Here is a 17,315-nt window from a genome sequence, read left to right as displayed (position 1 = left end):
TTCTTCAGAATTTAGAGAAATTCGCGGCTTTAATAATAAATTCGCGTCGTCTGCTCGCGTAAATTAGCGAGCCCACGCAAGCGAAGTGCGCGGAATTATTCGCCGTTATAGTTCGGTGCCGGTTTCTACAGGATCGTCCAAACGAAGACAAAACGCGCGCGCGACACATGAATTACCGCACTAATGATTTGGTTATTAATAGGCCAATAAGTGTGATAAACGAAACTAGTTTGAAAATAACAGCTCTCTTATCTTTCCAAATTGTTTTATTTTCTTTTCTTCCATGAAAGTATATGAAAAGAAACGTGTCTACATTACATCACAATGGTACCCTTATTTTTTCAGTAATATGACTGTTTTCGTACATAATATATATATATATATATATATATATATATATCGTATAATATTAAAAATATATAATATTATTCTCATACATTTTTAATATATTTTATATATTTTATATATTAATTAAATATATTCTATATTTAAAATATACTTAAAATAATATTATATATTTTTAATATCATTACGTGATAAATTAGTCTCTTTCATAATTTCCACGTGATGCTATCATTCAGTTTCACGTTTAATACATACATACGTACAGATATATGTGCAATATATATGTATAAAGAAAACATTTTTCTAGAATAGAATCTTAATTTAATATTAACGACTTAAACAATGATTAAATAATTAATTTAATTAAATTGAGCAAATTTCAGTATGTAAAGATATAAAACAGGAAGTAAAATCAGAAGGTAAAAAGCACGTTTATTTGTTCTGCGACACTGATATACTTTGCTCATCTCCAAAGAAATGCATTCTTATCGGCGTGTTGATTTTGAAGCAGCCTGTAAAAAATCGACTCTCGAAACTTTACTTCCTGGACGTTCGTTACGAATGGCCGAGTGTCCGACTGACCGTGAGTGCCGAGCGCGAAAAGAGCATCGCGCTGCAACTGAACTGGGCTTACAAACAGGAGCTTGCGAAATAAGCAAAGAACCGTGAGGCCAACGCTACGTTTATTACCAGGATTTTATTATATCATAGAAATAGAAATCATTTATTTACATATTTGTTTTACGTATAATTGGATTCACAGATAGGATAGATGTATATTCATACTGCATACAAAAAATCTATAATACACAATCTGACAAACAAGTTTCTAATAAAATAAAAAAATTGCAATAATACGTAACAAAATCAAATAAATTTTTAATGTTCAATATATTCCCCGGCAACGTTTACACATCGATGACATCGCTTGTACAAATTTTGGAATGCTTGTTTAAATGTACGTGTCGTAAGAGAGGCTGTTGAGTTCGGCGGTTGCATTCCTTTGACTATCATTGACGTTCTCGAAATATCTTCTCTTCCGGACGGTTTTCAGTTTTAGGAGTAACATAAAGTCCGCAGGGGCCAAGTCCGGAGAGTAGGGAGAGTGTTCCAACACTGATATCTCCTTCTTTGCCAAAAGCGTCTTCCCAATGATACTCGAGCTGCGCGGGTGCGTTGTCGTGCTGAAAACGCCAACGGCTGCGTTCAGCGAAGTTCGGACGCCAAATTCTAGCATTTTGAATGTCACGGTTGCATTTTTTTCCAAATTTATAGTAGAACTTAATGCTCACATACGCTGTCCCAATTTTAACTTTTTTGACGTTATGTATCGATGCACATACAATGAAAATGTGCTATGAATCGCGACCAATTCTGACGAAGCTTTCTACAAAATTAAACAAATGTTTCAGCTATAATACTTCACCCGCGATTCAACAATATTGTCATCCTGGCGCGCGCAGTATTACCAGTCTCGAAACTTTTTTGTCAGACCATGTATATATCTTACTAGAAATCTATAATATACAGAACCGGTCAAAAGTATATTCGCTTAATGGAAAAGAAAATCATTATTTTAATAAAGAAAGACGTACATAAATGTTATAAATGTTATAAAATTTAATTTTAGTACTGTTCTTTTATGCTTTGATAGGAATATTTTAAGAAAAAAAAAACAAAAATGTTAATGATTTAATTAACATTGAATAATTATCGTCAATGATAATGTATGATTATATGTACATTTTTCTTCATTAAATTAAAGACTTCTCTTTCCATAAATAATACAATATTTTGTATTGGTACTGTACGTATATCAGTACTTACACGCGAATAATTAAAAAAAGAGTGACAGAGGTATTATCGTTTTAAACATTAGTTATCTTACCTTAACAATTTATTGCATGATTATGCCATGTCATCTCGTCAAAATAACCATGACCTGCTATAACTTTTTTAATTATCGTAAAGACTGTGTAAGTATGTGTATCGAATTTTTATAATACCAGTTATAATTTAGAAATTAAACTGTTCTCAACATTAAATAAAACCATAAAAAACGTACGGAATGTATTTAACGTGTTGATAAGTAAACTCAATTGAGAAACGAATTTAAACAAACTTTTCTTTACAATATCTTCATAAAGTTTGGAATTCACTTCGAGATTAATTTTGTCTGCGAGCGTAATATCAAATGATGCGTGATGAATAATCAACTTAAATATAATTAACTTTTTAACACGTGACTATCTTCTTGCACGAAAGTGCAATATCTTCGTGAGGAAGATATAGTTATCTGAATGACGCATCGCGAACGCATGCTTGAGATAAATCATCCGCAACGCCAGTTGTCAGTATCACCGAGGGTCCCCTGACTTTTTGTCAGGTGATAAATTCTGGTGGATCTGTGCGGAAAAATCAAAGATGCTAGTGTGATATTCCGGCGGAACAACGCATCGATCTCGCTATGCTCGCCTCGCACAAGCCCGAGTCGTCGGCCAGACACGGACTTCGCAGTATCCACGGGCTCACCTAGTCATTTGGTGCGAGTACTCGGCTGCAGACGTGTTCCGGTCTCACTCTGTCGCATCGTGTATCAGCGAACAGGTTCGAGATTCACCGCGATTCGACTACGCTGCGATAACACGTGCACCGGGATGAAAGACATTCGCGCGCAGGTGAGTCCCACACGGAACTGAAAAATACTCGTGAGAATTGTTTTCCCGCACCGCCTTTCTGTAGGACGAAAGGAGATTCGCGTCGCGCCCTCGTCGTCGAGTTCAACACGTGGACGGTAATTTAATTGATGACGTTTTTGACCAAAATTGATTGAATGATTCTTCGTCAAGATATACTAATTTATTCGCAATATATCGACAATTTTTTTTCGATAAAGTAACAAATGCAACACAATGAATGGAATAATGAACATTTTTAATATATATTTATTATTTTAAGATTTATGTGGATGATAAAAGTATAAATGTACATATGGCTTCTTTGTAACGTTATTAGAATTTTTGAAGTTGTTTTAACATGTCCTTTATAGGAGATCCTAAAGCCGTCTGTAATACCAACATCTTTACTAAACGTATATCTTTTTATTGTAGCTTTATGGATTTAAAAAAAGTATATGCGCTAATGCTCTCCACGATGGTTGATTTTATACCAAGAACGAAAATAATTTCAGAAATGCAGACAATTAATAAGACGTCGATTCGTGACAACATTTGCTTCATATAAAAATTTTACAATTTGTTGTTACAAAATGAGACCGTGGAAGGTGGATTACATCAAGAAATACCATACGGTTCTCAGAATTAGGATTAGACCCCTAACAAAGAAGTTATGCGTGTAGATCTATTATCGTGCACTGTAGCTAGGTACTATAATCTTGTCTATCCTTGTCTATGCAAGGGCAGATATAGGCCGATGACACAAAAAACGATCAAAATTATCGACTTTTTAATTTCGTTTAGATGAGGGTGCATTCCGTCGTAGTTTGGCCTTTGGTTTAGGATCCCAAAAGAGAAAGAGGAAAGGGAGGGGGCGAGAGAAAGAGAGAGAGAGAGAGAGAGAGAGAGAGAGAGAGAGAGAGAGAGAAAGAGAGAACTAATAATGATAATAATGAAATATCCGCAAAATGAGAAGTACAACTCCCGTATTGCGGTGAAAATATAACAATCGCTAAATGTTCAATTTTTGTACATCAAAATTAAAGATATATATTTTTTAGTTTACGGTATGTTGCTTCTACTTTTAGTAAAAATTGAGTCATATATTCGGTTTTACGTTTGTAATTAAGGAATTATAGGAAGTTTTCCAGCAAGCGACAGAAGTCGACACAAGTGTCGTTTTGTCTTTCTTACTCATTGCCAAAAAAAGGAAGATAGAATGATGTTTGTGTCAACCTGTGTCGCTTGCTGGAAAGCTCATAGAATTGTATACATTTTTTCAACTGCTCGTATTCACATGTCGCAGAGACGCAAATTTTGGATTTGGTCAAACCTTCTGGTTGCTATTTGCGACTACGTTACGATCGGAAGTAGTACTGCTTGCAAAGAAAGCAATACTATTTACTTGTACTACTAGCAGTTCTGCTTGCTTAGGACATGTTGATAATGACATTTTTACAACAAATCTCTTCTTTCATTGGCTGTGACTTGTGATTGCAGTGTAAAATCGCCTCTTGCGTCTTGCGACAATATGGATTGCTTGCGACTAATGTAGAACGACCTTAACGATGAGCCTCTAACGATTGCATCAACGAACTGAGAAATGAGGGTACACAATGTAGTCGTTTAACTAACGGCGTCACTGGTGTTCATGCCATACGAGATGACATAATCGACCGGACCACTCGGTTCGAAGGTCAATGTGATATCTGCCCAGTGCTCTGAATGTCAACGTGAAGAAATTCAGGCAAGCGCGGGTAAACGGCGGGAGTAACTATGACTCGAATAATCTGTCGTTCTATCGAAACGTAGTAGCAACTTGCTAACGACTTATTTCTCTTTTTCACTTTTAATCTTATCGCACGTTTACGATTATATTTTTGTTGCATTGCCTGTTGTAAATAATTAATATCTTATATATATTATTTAAGTTAATAGAGCTATAGATTTAACTCTTTCTCTGTCTTCTTTTCTCTTTCTTTTCCAATGTTTTTGCAAACAATAAGAAATAATACTTCAGCAATTTATAATGATAAAAAAGTAGACAATTAATGTTCTTTAATACTTGAATATTTTAAACCCAATTTCTTAAATTATTGCTTTCTAAATTTGATCAGTTTATTATAATTACAATCCTTTATTTGAAAGCTGTAATATATGAACATTATTTTCAATAATAATATCTATATGTAACTAACAATATAATAATATAAATATGTGTATATTAAAAGAAAAAAATATTAAAAAATATAAAGTTATTTTTTGTGGAAATTGTATTTCTTTTTTACGGAAAACTATAAGAATAAAAAAAAAGAGTTAAACGTTTAATTACATGCGTGCGTATAATTGCGAATTGTTCTGAAAGATTTCGAATTTTGGAATCAATTTCCTTTGCATCTGCGAGAAATTTTTATTAATTATTTCAAGAACGATATTGACAAACCGAATCATAGTCGCGGAGAAGCTGAGGATTTCGTAAAAACAAAACGTTGTTATCGAATTATGCCTTATCGCTTGACCATTTATGACGATCCGAATGATCTTTTCTTGTCACTGTAGAATTTTGGAGACTATTTTTAAATCTTAACGAAAGAAACCAAATGGGCAACATATATTATCGCTGTGTATGTTTTACGTACTCGGGACCAACGGAAAGATTCAACGAAAAGTCTATTCTTGTTCCAGTAGAAAAAGGGAAAAAGACGCACTCATCTCCCAATAATTCTTTTATTTTAGGTGCGTTACATAATGAATAGATAGCGTGTTTTATCACACGAAGAGATCCATATTTTAAGTAATTAAAAACCGCCCTCCAACGAGAGAGAATATCTCTTTTGTATAGAAAGATATCAAAAAATAATAGAAGATAAAAAATTTTAACACATTTCGAACATTTTGTATTTCTGGAAGATGACTATCGTAAAGTAAAACTTTTTTTGACGTTTTAATTGCTCGAAATACTAAAAGGAAAAGATAATAAATGTTGCCTAAAAATATTAAAATTAACGAAACGCGATTATCTAACATTCTGCGTTGCATTGTCATGCTTAATTATGCGAATTCGGTGATATTTGCATTGATTAAAGAGTGAATGTCTGCGCGTTAAAATATCACAATTTATCTTCGCGCTTCCAGTTATAGTTACTGACATTCTCGCTGTAAGTGGAACGAATGCGAGAGCCTAAAAACAATTTTGTTTTTAAATCACATTTTTTTGACACATTTCCTCCAGAAACACGATCCGCGGATAACGATTTTAATCAGTTTTCTAGGAATCACTCGAAAGATAGTGAAATCATTTTATTTCTGGACGAAAGAAGAAATGTGTTTACAGTGGAATCATCACCGATGATAATTTATCACGTGAAATATCCTACTCGTTGATCTATATATTGACCTACTATTAATCTATGTCGTTCATCATTTCCGACGCTATTTTAGTCGTAGCGTCTAATTGAGTGTTGTTTACGGTTAGGCACAGATGGTAATTACAGTCGTAATTACATCGCCCGATAATAATCTTTTGTTTTTATGAGTTAGAGTTGTGAATCGGTTAAAACAAGCCTCACATTTCTTATTTATTATCAAAATTAACCATCGTTATTTAAAAAAAAACCTTCGTTTTTCATCTTTTTTTTATGGATATGACCGAAAGGTTGGAAGGAAGTATAGGATCAGAGGACCTTTAAGACGTTTTTAACTTAAGTACTCTTCGCGAATTCGACATATAATATACTCAAATTAATTCGAAATACCATGTAGACGACCTTGATCCTTCGTAATCGCGCTGTGAGATGAGAGGCCAACGACGGATGATGAACGCCCACGAACCCTACATCCCGTAATTCCATTCTATTTCTATCCACGCGATTCAGCGCTTTCGCGGGTGGCTTGAGTCATTCATCGTATATACGGACGAAATTTAAAAAAAACGTCGACGACAAGGGGAAATGACGTAGCCCAACCACCCACCTGTCAACAACGACTAGCCATACGCTATTTTCGGGATGCGCTTCGCACGCATATAACTTTGTTAATGTTAATAAACGCAGTATCCCCGCGCAAATTCGCTCGCGAGGTGCTTATACGCGGCTTTAAAATTCTTATGCTCGCAAGCCGAAAGAATCAGTACTACAAAAATCAATTAACTGTGTATGTGTATGTGTTATATACACAGCATTTAAATTGAGACACTTGAATAGCTTGAAAAAGAAGCATTTAAAAGAAAAGTGTTCCAGGCGAAAGTTGAAAAAATCGACTTTTTAAACTCACATGAAGACCATCGCCATATTTTAAAGTAGAATTGTATAATTTTTTTACATAATATGATTCTTCCAGTTATTCTGCATATAAAAGTATTAAGGTAGAGTTATCAAAAAATTATTATAATAGTTTGAGATATTTTGTACTTTACAAGCACATTTTGATACGGAATATAAAATATATCTCGCAAACTATTAATTTTTTGATAACTCTACCTTAATACTTTTATATGCAGAATATTAAAGAAGAATTATATTATGTAAAAAAATCAATTCTATTTAAAAAATGGCGATAAAATTTATGATTTTGAAAAAAAAAAAATTTTTTTCCGAAAATTGATTTTACCATTATTTGTCCCTCATCTTTGAACGATATAACTTTTGTCTGGAACACCGCAACCTGTATACCTACACGGAAAAAAATGACGTTGTATCAACAGCATCATTTTTTGTATCAACAGTGTTATTGAGATAAAATTTATTGATGCAACATCAATATTAATGAACAAAAAACATCAGATAATTGTTTTAATAATTTAAATATTTGGTCCAATAATATCCAATTGAATTAACTATTTATGCTTGTGGCAGCCCGTGACGTCGACGTTTAATTAAAGCAACTTCATTTTTTTCCGTGTAGGTATGTGTATATGTATAAAATTAATTTCATTATTTTATAAATATATTTAATAAGAAAGAATGTATATTCTCTCATATATTTTGTTAGGTATATTTATAAAATAATAAAATTAATTTTGCACACAGACATACATACCGTATTTTCTTATCTCATTAAATTTGAAAAGTAATTAATAATCCGTTAATTACATTTACATCTAAACTATATTATTGAAACAACCGTTTCAAATTACATCATTCAAATAACGATCTCTTATCACCATAACTGTGGCAAATAAAAGGAAAAATTCCACATTGAAATCGTCAATTTTAATCTTTATCGCGTTGTTACGTAAAACTTATACTATCTGGTCAATATAACAGAATGAATAAAACGTAAAATGTTAATCGTGATGAACTTCGTTAAATTTTACAACTTACTTTCTTAAGAAACCTTTTTTTTCGTTTTTCTTGTATCGCTGCTCAATATTTTAATAAACGTTTGACCTGAAGTTTTAGAAAAATCTCACATTTGGCGGAAGAATTAAACGTCAATTCAATATATTCATAGCAATATGCTGTTGAGTACTCGGTTGAATATGGGGTGAGAAATCATTGTCAGAGATGAAGATGAAATATATTCTACAAATTTATCGTTTCTTGCGTCTTCATTATTAACTTATCATCTCAAGAAAAAGAGTGATTGATGTACGGCTGTCATTAAAAAGATCGATGTGTAATCTCTTTGTTTGCGAGCGGTTGTGACAATTCGAAGGCCAGAGCTCAGCTGAAGGCAGCACAAAGCAGAGAAGATTGCAGATATCATTGTCTTAAATAAAATTGCTACTGCGCCGAGCGATATTTCTCCTTTATCGCAGGAAATGCATTATATTGTGGCGATGCACAATAATGCGTTTCGCCGTAATCGAAACGTAAAAATGGCGCACATAAATTGCGGATTTTTCGAAGATACCCGCGAGCATTCTGCGTTCCCCGTGGTGTCTTTATTGCGACGCGCGTTTTTCCCGAGCCGCCACCGGAACGAGGAAGAGACACCGTGTAGCTTTCGAACGGATGACAAGCGCGGGACTTCCTACGATCGCGCGATGTGACTTTCGGCAATGTTTATGACCGATATCCCGCCGTTTCGAACGCTAAAAATACCGCGCGCCCGGCACACCTTTTTCCCGACCGTCATACTAACACCGCGGAGAGGTTTCGTTTTGACATGCGAGTTTTGGAATTTTGCCGAATGCAGCTTCCTTATTTTTTTTTCTGGCGACTTTGTCGGCCCTCTAAACGTCCGTTCGATCGTAAATCAAACGATTAACGAATATGCAACAAGAAGACGAACGTACATACGTCTCGGCTCTTAAGAGAATTGCTCGTAAAACCGTTCCGCGAATTAAATGCCGCACGAAGTGACGTTTCGCTTTCGTTTAACGGCGTTTTGCAACTTCGAAACATCCGTTTTGACGCGCACTCGCACATGTGAGATAACACGGAAAGGCCTCTGCCAACTAGCGTGTGAGATTGTATATCTATATACATATATACCAATACGGTGAATCACAAAACTACGATGTACGCGACGATCTCTGTTGCGCAAACGTTTTATTTATATATAATTTATTTAGACTACGAGTCTTAATGACACGTCGCGCACGCATGTGATAACCGGTTAATAAAAATAAATTTCTGAAAATTGGATAAAATCATCGGCGGATAAAAAATGGGGAAATAAAACAACGCGACGCCGACGTAGCGACGTAGTCTATACATATAATTATTAAGAAAAATATTTTTTCGAAAGCTGATTATAAACAGCGCCACAAATGAGAAAACAAAGCCATTAAGATATTAATAATTAAGAGAAATGCAAGATTATATATATATATATATATATATATATATATATATATATATATATATATATTTTTTTTTTTTTTGTATAAAAAAAATATTTTTTTTCCACGTGTTTGGACTAATCTGAAACGTCTCACAGACGTAATACGTGTCGAACTATCTTAACCGGTAACAAAACAATTTGCCGCTTTTTTAACGGATGTATTATACGCATCGCAATCTGATTGCATAATCGGCGCTGACGCGAAGCATGGAATGCGATAGGTGTGAAACGGAAAAACGTAGGAAATCTGGGCGTTCGTTTCCCCTCTGAAGCAGGCAATGCCCATATGGGTTTATTCTTAGATGGCTTTATCGGTCGTGATCTATTTATAGAATCGCAGTCTATCACTCAAAACATCGCGGTGCAAGGTGCAACGAAACTACGACATTGATCGCTCAGATGATCAAATAACCGGAAACAAAATTTCTTTAAATTTTGAACCGACAACCTTCAATTACCGCTTATCTTATCCCGGCAATAAATTGAATAAGCGATTCGTTGTTCTCAGATTCATTCAAATTTTACTACAAAATTCAAATTTTTACGGTGACGTTAATGATGCTACGAAATTCAAGTAAAAAGACTGCAGATTAATCCGGAAAATGGATAAATATTTTTTTAGTTCTTCCGCACATCTATATCTTATGTATATTTATTTTATATATATATATATATATATATATATATATATAAATCCGTTTTAATTTATGAATATAATATATAATGGAAAGCGACTTCTCTCACACATTATCATTTCTTATTTCTTTCCGCGCTTGTAATTAAAAAAAAGATATAGTATTTTAAACCACTTGTTTTATTAGCTTATATATGTATAAAAATGCCAAAATAATATTTATATATTAATTATGCTTTTAAATTAAGTTTCAGAAAAATGGCTACGTCATTTTGGAGGACTTCTTTCGACCGGAAGAGATCGAAGAATTGAGAGCTTGTGGAGAAGAATTAACGAATAAATTGCCACCTGAATCGGAACGAAAAGTATTCAATACGATACAGTTACAACAGGTGATAAGAATATAAGCAATTGTGAAACTTAATAGTATAAAGCGTATAAATATTAATATGGCGATTCAGAATCAGTCAGAGATGATCGTACAACGTATGTATAACTTGTGAATACTTAAAAACGATTTTTATCAAAGAAGGTAGATACGTACAAAGAATAAATTTTGTAAAACATAAATTTATTCTTTGTATGTATCACTGTATTATGTATTAATGTAAAACTATATTTTCGTTAATTTCGAGACTTAATTTCCTGTGAATGTTATACAAATGAAACTCAATATTAATGTTAACGGAAGTAATGATTATATGATCTTATTTCAGAATAAGGATAAGTATTTTTTGGATAGCGCCAATAAAATAAGTGTTTTCTTTGAGACTGAAGCTCTGGAAGAGGACGGGAAATTGAAGGTTCATCCAAGAGTGTCATTAAACAAAGTAAACTATCTCAAAAAAGCCGTACCTCTAGTTAAATCAATTCCTACGAAGATATTTTGAAATATTTTCAAATTATTTTACGGTGACTTAATAATTTCCAGGTAGGCCACGCTCTTCATTGGTTACACCCTACTTTCAAAAAGTACACGTTCGATGAGAGAGTCAAAGAAGTTGCTTTCCAATTAGACTATGAGGAACCAGTCGTATGCCAATCAATGTACATTTACAAAAATCCCGGAATAGGCTCGGAAGGTAATTAAATAATTCTCATAATTATATTTATATAACTCAATGCGCATGAGAATAAAAATATGTGATTTAACAAAAATACACTATTATGTAATAACTACTGTAACATTAAGCCGAACATAATGGTTATTTCCTTGCAGTTACGATGCATCAGGACGCATCATATTTATATGTTGAACCGGTGAAACTCTTGGGTTTCTGGATTGCATTGGAGGATGCAACGCTAGAAAACGGATGTCTATGGATCGCTCCGGGCTCACATCAGAGCGGAGTGCACAGGCGTTATATGAGAAACAAAGATCCGAATTCCCAAGAGTTACTAATTTTCGACAGAGCGGCACCTTGCTATCCGTTAAGTAATTTTAGACCAGTACCAGTACGCAAAGGAACTTGTATTCTTATCCACGGCCAGGTGGTCCATTTTTCTTATTCAAACAAGAGTGAGACATCGAGACACGCTTACACTTTTCACGTGATTGAGACAAAACATGTATATTATTCCAAAGAAAATTGGCTTCAACAACCTGCTGAAGGTTTTGCGAATCTTTATAAAAATTAACTGTATCACATTAATCGTGTTACAAATTATCGTCCATTGTTTATTGCGCAATCTTATTCTTCAAAATATTCGTTTCTTTTCTCACTGTACAGAAAATGATGTTATTAATCCATGATGATGACATTAATCCATATACAAGAAATATCCATATATTAAAAAATAAAACAAATAAAAAATAAAAATAAAACAAATTTTTAGTTTACATAATTACGAAAAAATATCGATAGCACCAATGAAAAATGTTACATATGCAAAATTTTCAAGAGACTAACTTGTATTAATATTAATATTTGGGTAAAAAATATATGGATAAAAAAAACGACATTTTTTCTCGAACGATACACTTTACTTCTCGTATACGCAATATAATCAACAAAAGACAATTCTAAAGTACTTTTACCCAAAAATAAATCACAATAATTCATTTTCATTGACACCATTGATATATCAGTCACTCTTATAAAATTAAAATTATTTTTATAATATTTCGTTAATATTATATATTAATATATTATATATCATTAATATATATTGTTAATATATTTAAAACTTATAGACTAAATGTGTATATACATTTTTGTAAATATCTACACGTTTTCAAATACTGAATTACAATACATAAATTACAAAATACATACAACTATGAATGAGCAGCCAGTGCACAAAAATGCGAAGTTAATTCTTGTAGTTGTCTTAATCCAGTCTTTAATGCTTCTTCTTTTAATTTAACACAACAATATATATCCAAAGGTACCATGTCAAATGTTATCCTCTCTGTGTCAGGCAAAAATGTATTTAAATTTTGCTGTAAACTAAGTAACGTCTGATATTTTATAGAATCATCAGCCTGCACCAGTAACCTAATTACAAAAAAATTGCATAAATATATATGTATGTATACAATATAAAATAACTTGACATAAAATAATGTCATAAACAATCAGTATCAACAAATTATTGACATTATCAATCCGGGAGTAATCACTCTGGGGTGATTTTTGTATCCTAGCAATAAGAAAATAAAGTTCAATTATAGTATTTTCTTTATTGATCGAGAATTCATACCTTTTTTAAATTCTTTTTTCCCTTTAAAAAATATTAAGTAAATCTATGTACATAATCTCAGATAACGATAAAACGTAAAACAATCAATAATATACAATATGTAGTCAAAGTGATTTTTAATTGGATATAAAAAACATCCCAGAGGTGATCATTCACGCCCAAAAAAATACTAGGTTACTATTCCCGAGTTAAGAAATAACTTACTTATTTAGATTCTGCGTCAGATCAGTCACTTTTCTGGTAATTTCTGATTGCAAACGTTGTACAGATGCTTGTGTCAATGGTGGATTTATAGAGTTGAAGGTAAAAGAATATGCTATTCCCGCATTGTTGCATGCCAAACCACTATTATAAAATATAAATATAATAATATTTAATCACAAAGAAAGAATAACAGTATTCTTATTAATATATATCAAAAAGTGATATATATAATACATTTTTGTACGCACGCACGCGTGCGTGTATGAAGTTATAAATATCTATAAAAAATCTCACCACATGTCACGTGTGTAATTATAGATATGCTGGAAGCACTGGAATACTTTTTCCGCTCTCATTTCTTGTTCTTGGACATTTTCTACGACGCCTATTTTATCGTCTAATTTTTTCAGGTTGATATCAGCGATACATTTCTTACACTTCTCCTTGAGTTCCTAAAAGTATAAATTTTGAAAGTATTAATTTTCAAGCTCTCCCAAAATAATAAAATATTTAAAAATATAGAAAAAAATATTACTGTAATAGTACTGAACGTTTGGGTCATGAGATCACAGTGTTTATCCATATTAACCATTTGTACCAAGTCGCTGCACTTCTCTAAAATATATTCCACATCTTGCAATTTTCTGCCACCCACTGAAAGAACCATCAAGATTAGCTCAAGTTGCAGAATGTAGTTTTAATAGGTTACACATGTATATGTATACCTGGTATATGTAGAAAAGCGTCAAGTAATTCCTTTAAGATATATTCAGCGCGTCTTTGGAACGATTCATTAATAGCAGCAATCCAATGCTTTATAGCACACTTTAATGCAGTTATTGCAGTCCAAGGTGGCTTTATAATAACATATATCTTCCACTCTGCTTCTCCATAAATTTCTGACATTTGCTTCGTGATAATCTGAACATAAAAATATTCGTTCGATATGAGCTCGTGAAAATTGACACATTTCATAATCTAACATACAATGCGTACCGTTGACAAAAAATTTTTCACGATCAATTTGGCATCCTCAAAAATATCATCTGTTAAACGTAATTCGTCGTTAAAGAGAGACTTTTCAACGGGACCATCATTCAAATTGTTGACCATTATACTACTCGTATCTAAATAATCTATTTTTTCAAGTGGATCATTGCGTCCCAATGCCAGTATATTATATATCATTGCTTTAGTGCAGAGATTTTTGTCATAAGATAGCAAGACCTACACATATAAAATAAAAATAACACTTCTATTAGTTCTTAACATATGCATGCATTATGTATGGATGTAACAAAAGAACAACGTACCACTGATTTTCCTAATTGATGAATCTGTAAGCAACACTGAAGAATCTCATCATCTGGACAATTTAGAGAAAATTCATTTTTATTTTTCGCTGCCTGTTCTCGTGTTTGTCCTATGATACGTGGGTGCTTAGAGGAAAACTGATCGTGAATGAAAGATATGGCTTTTCTGGCTTTTAACGATAATTCATGTTTAGACTTATTATCTTTGAAGTAGTCTAATTCCTATATCAAAAAAATGTTCAAAAAAAGAAACATGTATATTAAAACTTTTACAGAAATGTGACAAAATTTTTGCTATACTGTACATATATTATACTTACACATATCACGGTCCATGGAATTACAATAAAAGGACGTGGATAATTCTTAAAGGTTGCATCTCTTGCTTTTTCAATAATTTCCAGATTTGACAGAAACACATTTGTGTCAACAACAATGTGCAGTGGACCTTTTTCGTGTGATTCTGTTTTGTCGGATTGTGTTAAATCTACAATATTTTTTGATATATAATCTGTTTCTACATTGTCTTTATCAAGTTGTGTCCTGACAACTTCTACCTATATAAGAAAAAGTACGAAAACACGAAATATATTAAAGTTTCTTTTGCGATAACATATAAAACAAAGATGTCTTTTAAAGATTGAGTATTGAAGAAGATACAATAGTCAAATATATTCATATTGTGGATTTCTCCTATAATATAAATTATGTTCGTGTAATATAATGTTTCAATTATACTGGTCATACCTCTAACGCAATTTCCTCATCTTTCATGGGTTCCCAATCCATTTCTTCATACAGAACTTCCCGTTCAGCCTGTTCTATTAATTTATCTTTTGTCATTACTTTATCATTTTCGACAACTGGTTTATTACTTTGTTGATTTTGTGATTTATCATCGTTTAATGTAAAATTTCTTTCATATATTGCATTTTTCAAGATTTTATTATGCAATCTCTTAAGTCGTACATCAACATTTTTATAAATACATGTCGATCCTAAGTTGTCATTGTCTGCAAACACAAAGCAACGTAAAAATACTGAAAAATGTAAACAAATATCTCGAAAACTTTATCGAGAGAGAGAAAGTGTAAAATATAAGAAATATATAAAATTTTATATAATTACCAAACAAACTAAACAAACCTTTTCTAAACTTTTGTGAAGGTTTCTTGCTAACTAAATCGACACGACACATTTCCTGAATTTTTTCCTTATCGATATTCAAATTTTTTCTTATTCTTTGCATACGTTCTTTTGCCAAATTTTTCTTCAAGAAAAATTTTCCTCCTTTTTCTCCTAAACACATAATTAATATTAATTTAGTATAATAGTAATGACTTAAATATAAATCTATACAATTGCATTTACTTGAAACATTTCGACTAGATGATTCCTGGCCATTTTGATTCTTGTTGCTCTGCTTAATATCATGTTTATCCCTAGCGATACTTTCTCGGTCTCCTGTATTTTTCTCTTGTTTCTCCCATGTTTTTGATGATTTCTGATTGGCAATATTTACACTTTGCTGCTTATTCTTAGCGTCTTCCTTTAATGTTTTATTTTGACTAGATACATTTGAAATTCTCTGTTCAATTCTATCATAAAGAACCCGCATTTGTGGTGTGAATGTGACTTCATTATCATTCTTGTCTCGAGATGTTACTGATGTATCGTCCCTTAACTTTGAAGAGGAGTTTCTTGGAGGAAAACTCCTTCTCTTAGTTTCCACTGTCCTTGCATATGAAACTTCTAACGACAAGGGAGAAGACTTATTCCTGGCTTCTAATCTCTGCAGCACCTTTGCTTTAAGGGCCTTCATTTGCGGGGTGTCCAAGATTTTATCATACGAACATCGTCGATTGGATATTTCCTTTTTCTCAACATTGCGCTCAGGTGTCATTGCACTGCAATGAATCTCTTCTTCGTGAATTTTACATTCATTTACTAAAGATGTCTGTACAACAAATGTTTTACAATTAACAACTTTTAAGAGTTATAGAATAAGGATACAACTTAACGTGTTCTACAGCAGACAAATAAACCATGAAAAGTAACATACTTTGCTGGCCTCGTCCAATGTTGGCTGAATCCACGAAGATTGATTTGTTTTCACATTAAAGTAATACACTCTGTCCGGATGACTTTTAGAATTGACAGTAATCCAATCCTTCGGCAGTTTACGCTTTAACATGATGAGGAGATGCGCGTTGTAGCAGGAAATTTGAAAAGGAGGCCGTATTACACTCGTTTAATCGTCCTCCTTCAACGATCCTCGAGCAAAACAAAACTCTGTGAATAGATAATTGTTGATAATTGTATGTATGTACATACATACGTATTGATACGTAATATATCGTGACCTCATGCAATGGGCGCGTTCAGCAGACACAACACAACTGGGCACAGTGGGCACTGGGCTACGTTCGAAAACGTCACCCGAGTACACACGAGACGAGTATACTCCCTTCTCTTTCTATCTCAGCGAGTTAGAAGGAGTTGAGAAGGAGAAGGGAGTATACCCGTGTGTACTCGGGTGACGTTTCCGAACGCAGCCCTGTTGCACAACTGTTCGTCTTATCAACACTCTGCACTCTGCGTTGATTGGTTGGTTCTAAAAGAGCCAATCACGTTCGAGTGGTAATTGTATTT

The 17,315-nt window shown here is 33.0% G+C and overlaps 2 protein-coding genes and 1 long non-coding RNA gene across 6 annotated transcripts; 1 reads left to right on the top strand and 2 right to left on the bottom strand.

The window, feature by feature from the left end:
* Positions 1–1,023: 1,023 nt before the first annotated feature.
* On the bottom strand, positions 1,024–3,019 carry LOC143896551 (uncharacterized). Its single transcript, XR_013256690.1, has 2 exons — positions 2,878–3,019; positions 1,024–2,750 (listed from the first exon to the last, which is right to left on the bottom strand). It is a non-coding gene; the product is annotated as an uncharacterized LOC143896551 (long non-coding RNA).
* On the top strand, positions 2,781–13,021 carry Phyhd1 (Phytanoyl-CoA dioxygenase domain containing 1). Its single transcript, XM_077404489.1, has 5 exons — positions 2,781–3,023; positions 10,692–10,835; positions 11,160–11,273; positions 11,375–11,525; positions 11,663–13,021. The coding sequence occupies exons 1-5, from the start codon at positions 3,003–3,005 to the stop codon at positions 12,079–12,081; spliced, it is 849 nt and encodes a 282-aa protein (XP_077260615.1). The 5' UTR covers positions 2,781–3,002; the 3' UTR covers positions 12,082–13,021.
* Positions 12,096–17,249, bottom strand: Swt1 (Swt1 RNA endoribonuclease). 4 transcript variants are annotated; one of them, XM_077404487.1, is made up of 14 exons: positions 17,027–17,249; positions 16,726–16,955; positions 16,035–16,620; positions 15,810–15,962; positions 15,411–15,676; positions 14,984–15,220; positions 14,664–14,885; positions 14,347–14,577; positions 14,076–14,271; positions 13,886–14,004; positions 13,645–13,802; positions 13,351–13,491; positions 12,720–12,941; positions 12,096–12,165 (listed from the first exon to the last, which is right to left on the bottom strand). In XM_077404487.1, exons 2-13 carry the CDS (start codon positions 16,855–16,857, stop codon positions 12,722–12,724), a joined length of 2,661 nt encoding a protein of 886 aa, XP_077260613.1. In that variant the 5' UTR covers positions 16,858–16,955; positions 17,027–17,249; the 3' UTR covers positions 12,096–12,165; positions 12,720–12,721. The 4 variants fall into 4 exon arrangements, with proteins under 4 accessions (XP_077260613.1, XP_077260611.1, XP_077260614.1 ...); XM_077404485.1 differs by having other exon boundaries at positions 12,096–12,941; positions 17,027–17,248; XM_077404488.1 differs by having other exon boundaries at positions 12,096–12,941; positions 16,726–16,848; positions 17,027–17,248.
* Between the last annotated feature and the right edge of the window lie 66 nt (positions 17,250–17,315).

Source organism: Temnothorax americanus, unplaced genomic scaffold, assembly GCF_048541705.1.
Source record: "Temnothorax americanus isolate GAGA-0224 unplaced genomic scaffold, ASM4854170v1 Scaffold19, whole genome shotgun sequence".
Classification (NCBI taxonomy): Eukaryota; Metazoa; Arthropoda; class Insecta; order Hymenoptera; family Formicidae; genus Temnothorax; species Temnothorax americanus.
Note: the sequence above shows the minus strand (reverse complement) of the source record. Positions and strands in the feature narration are given on the sequence as shown.

What these genes read in the sequence shown, in the direction of transcription:
- Phyhd1 (XM_077404489.1), top strand. Translation starts at nt 3,003, where the DNA reads ATGAAAGACATTCGCGCGCAG. An exon ending in ATACGATACAGTTACAACAG is followed by an intron (nt 10,836 to 11,159) that starts GTGATAAGAATA and finishes ATCTTATTTCAG; the next exon opens with AATAAGGATAAGTATTTTTT. An exon ending in TCCCGGAATAGGCTCGGAAG is followed by an intron (nt 11,526 to 11,662) that starts GTAATTAAATAA and finishes ATTTCCTTGCAG; the next exon opens with TTACGATGCATCAGGACGCA.
- Swt1 (XM_077404487.1), bottom strand. Translation starts at nt 16,857, where the DNA reads ATGTTAAAGCGTAAACTGCCGAAGGATTGGATTACTGTCAATTCTAAA. An exon ending in CATTGGACGAGGCCAGCAAA is followed by an intron (nt 16,621 to 16,725) that starts GTATGTTACTTT and finishes TTTGTTGTACAG; the next exon opens with ACATCTTTAGTAAATGAATG. An exon ending in CTGACGCAGAATCTAAATAA is followed by an intron (nt 12,942 to 13,350) that starts GTAAGTTATTTC and finishes TTTTGTAATTAG; the next exon opens with GTTACTGGTGCAGGCTGATG.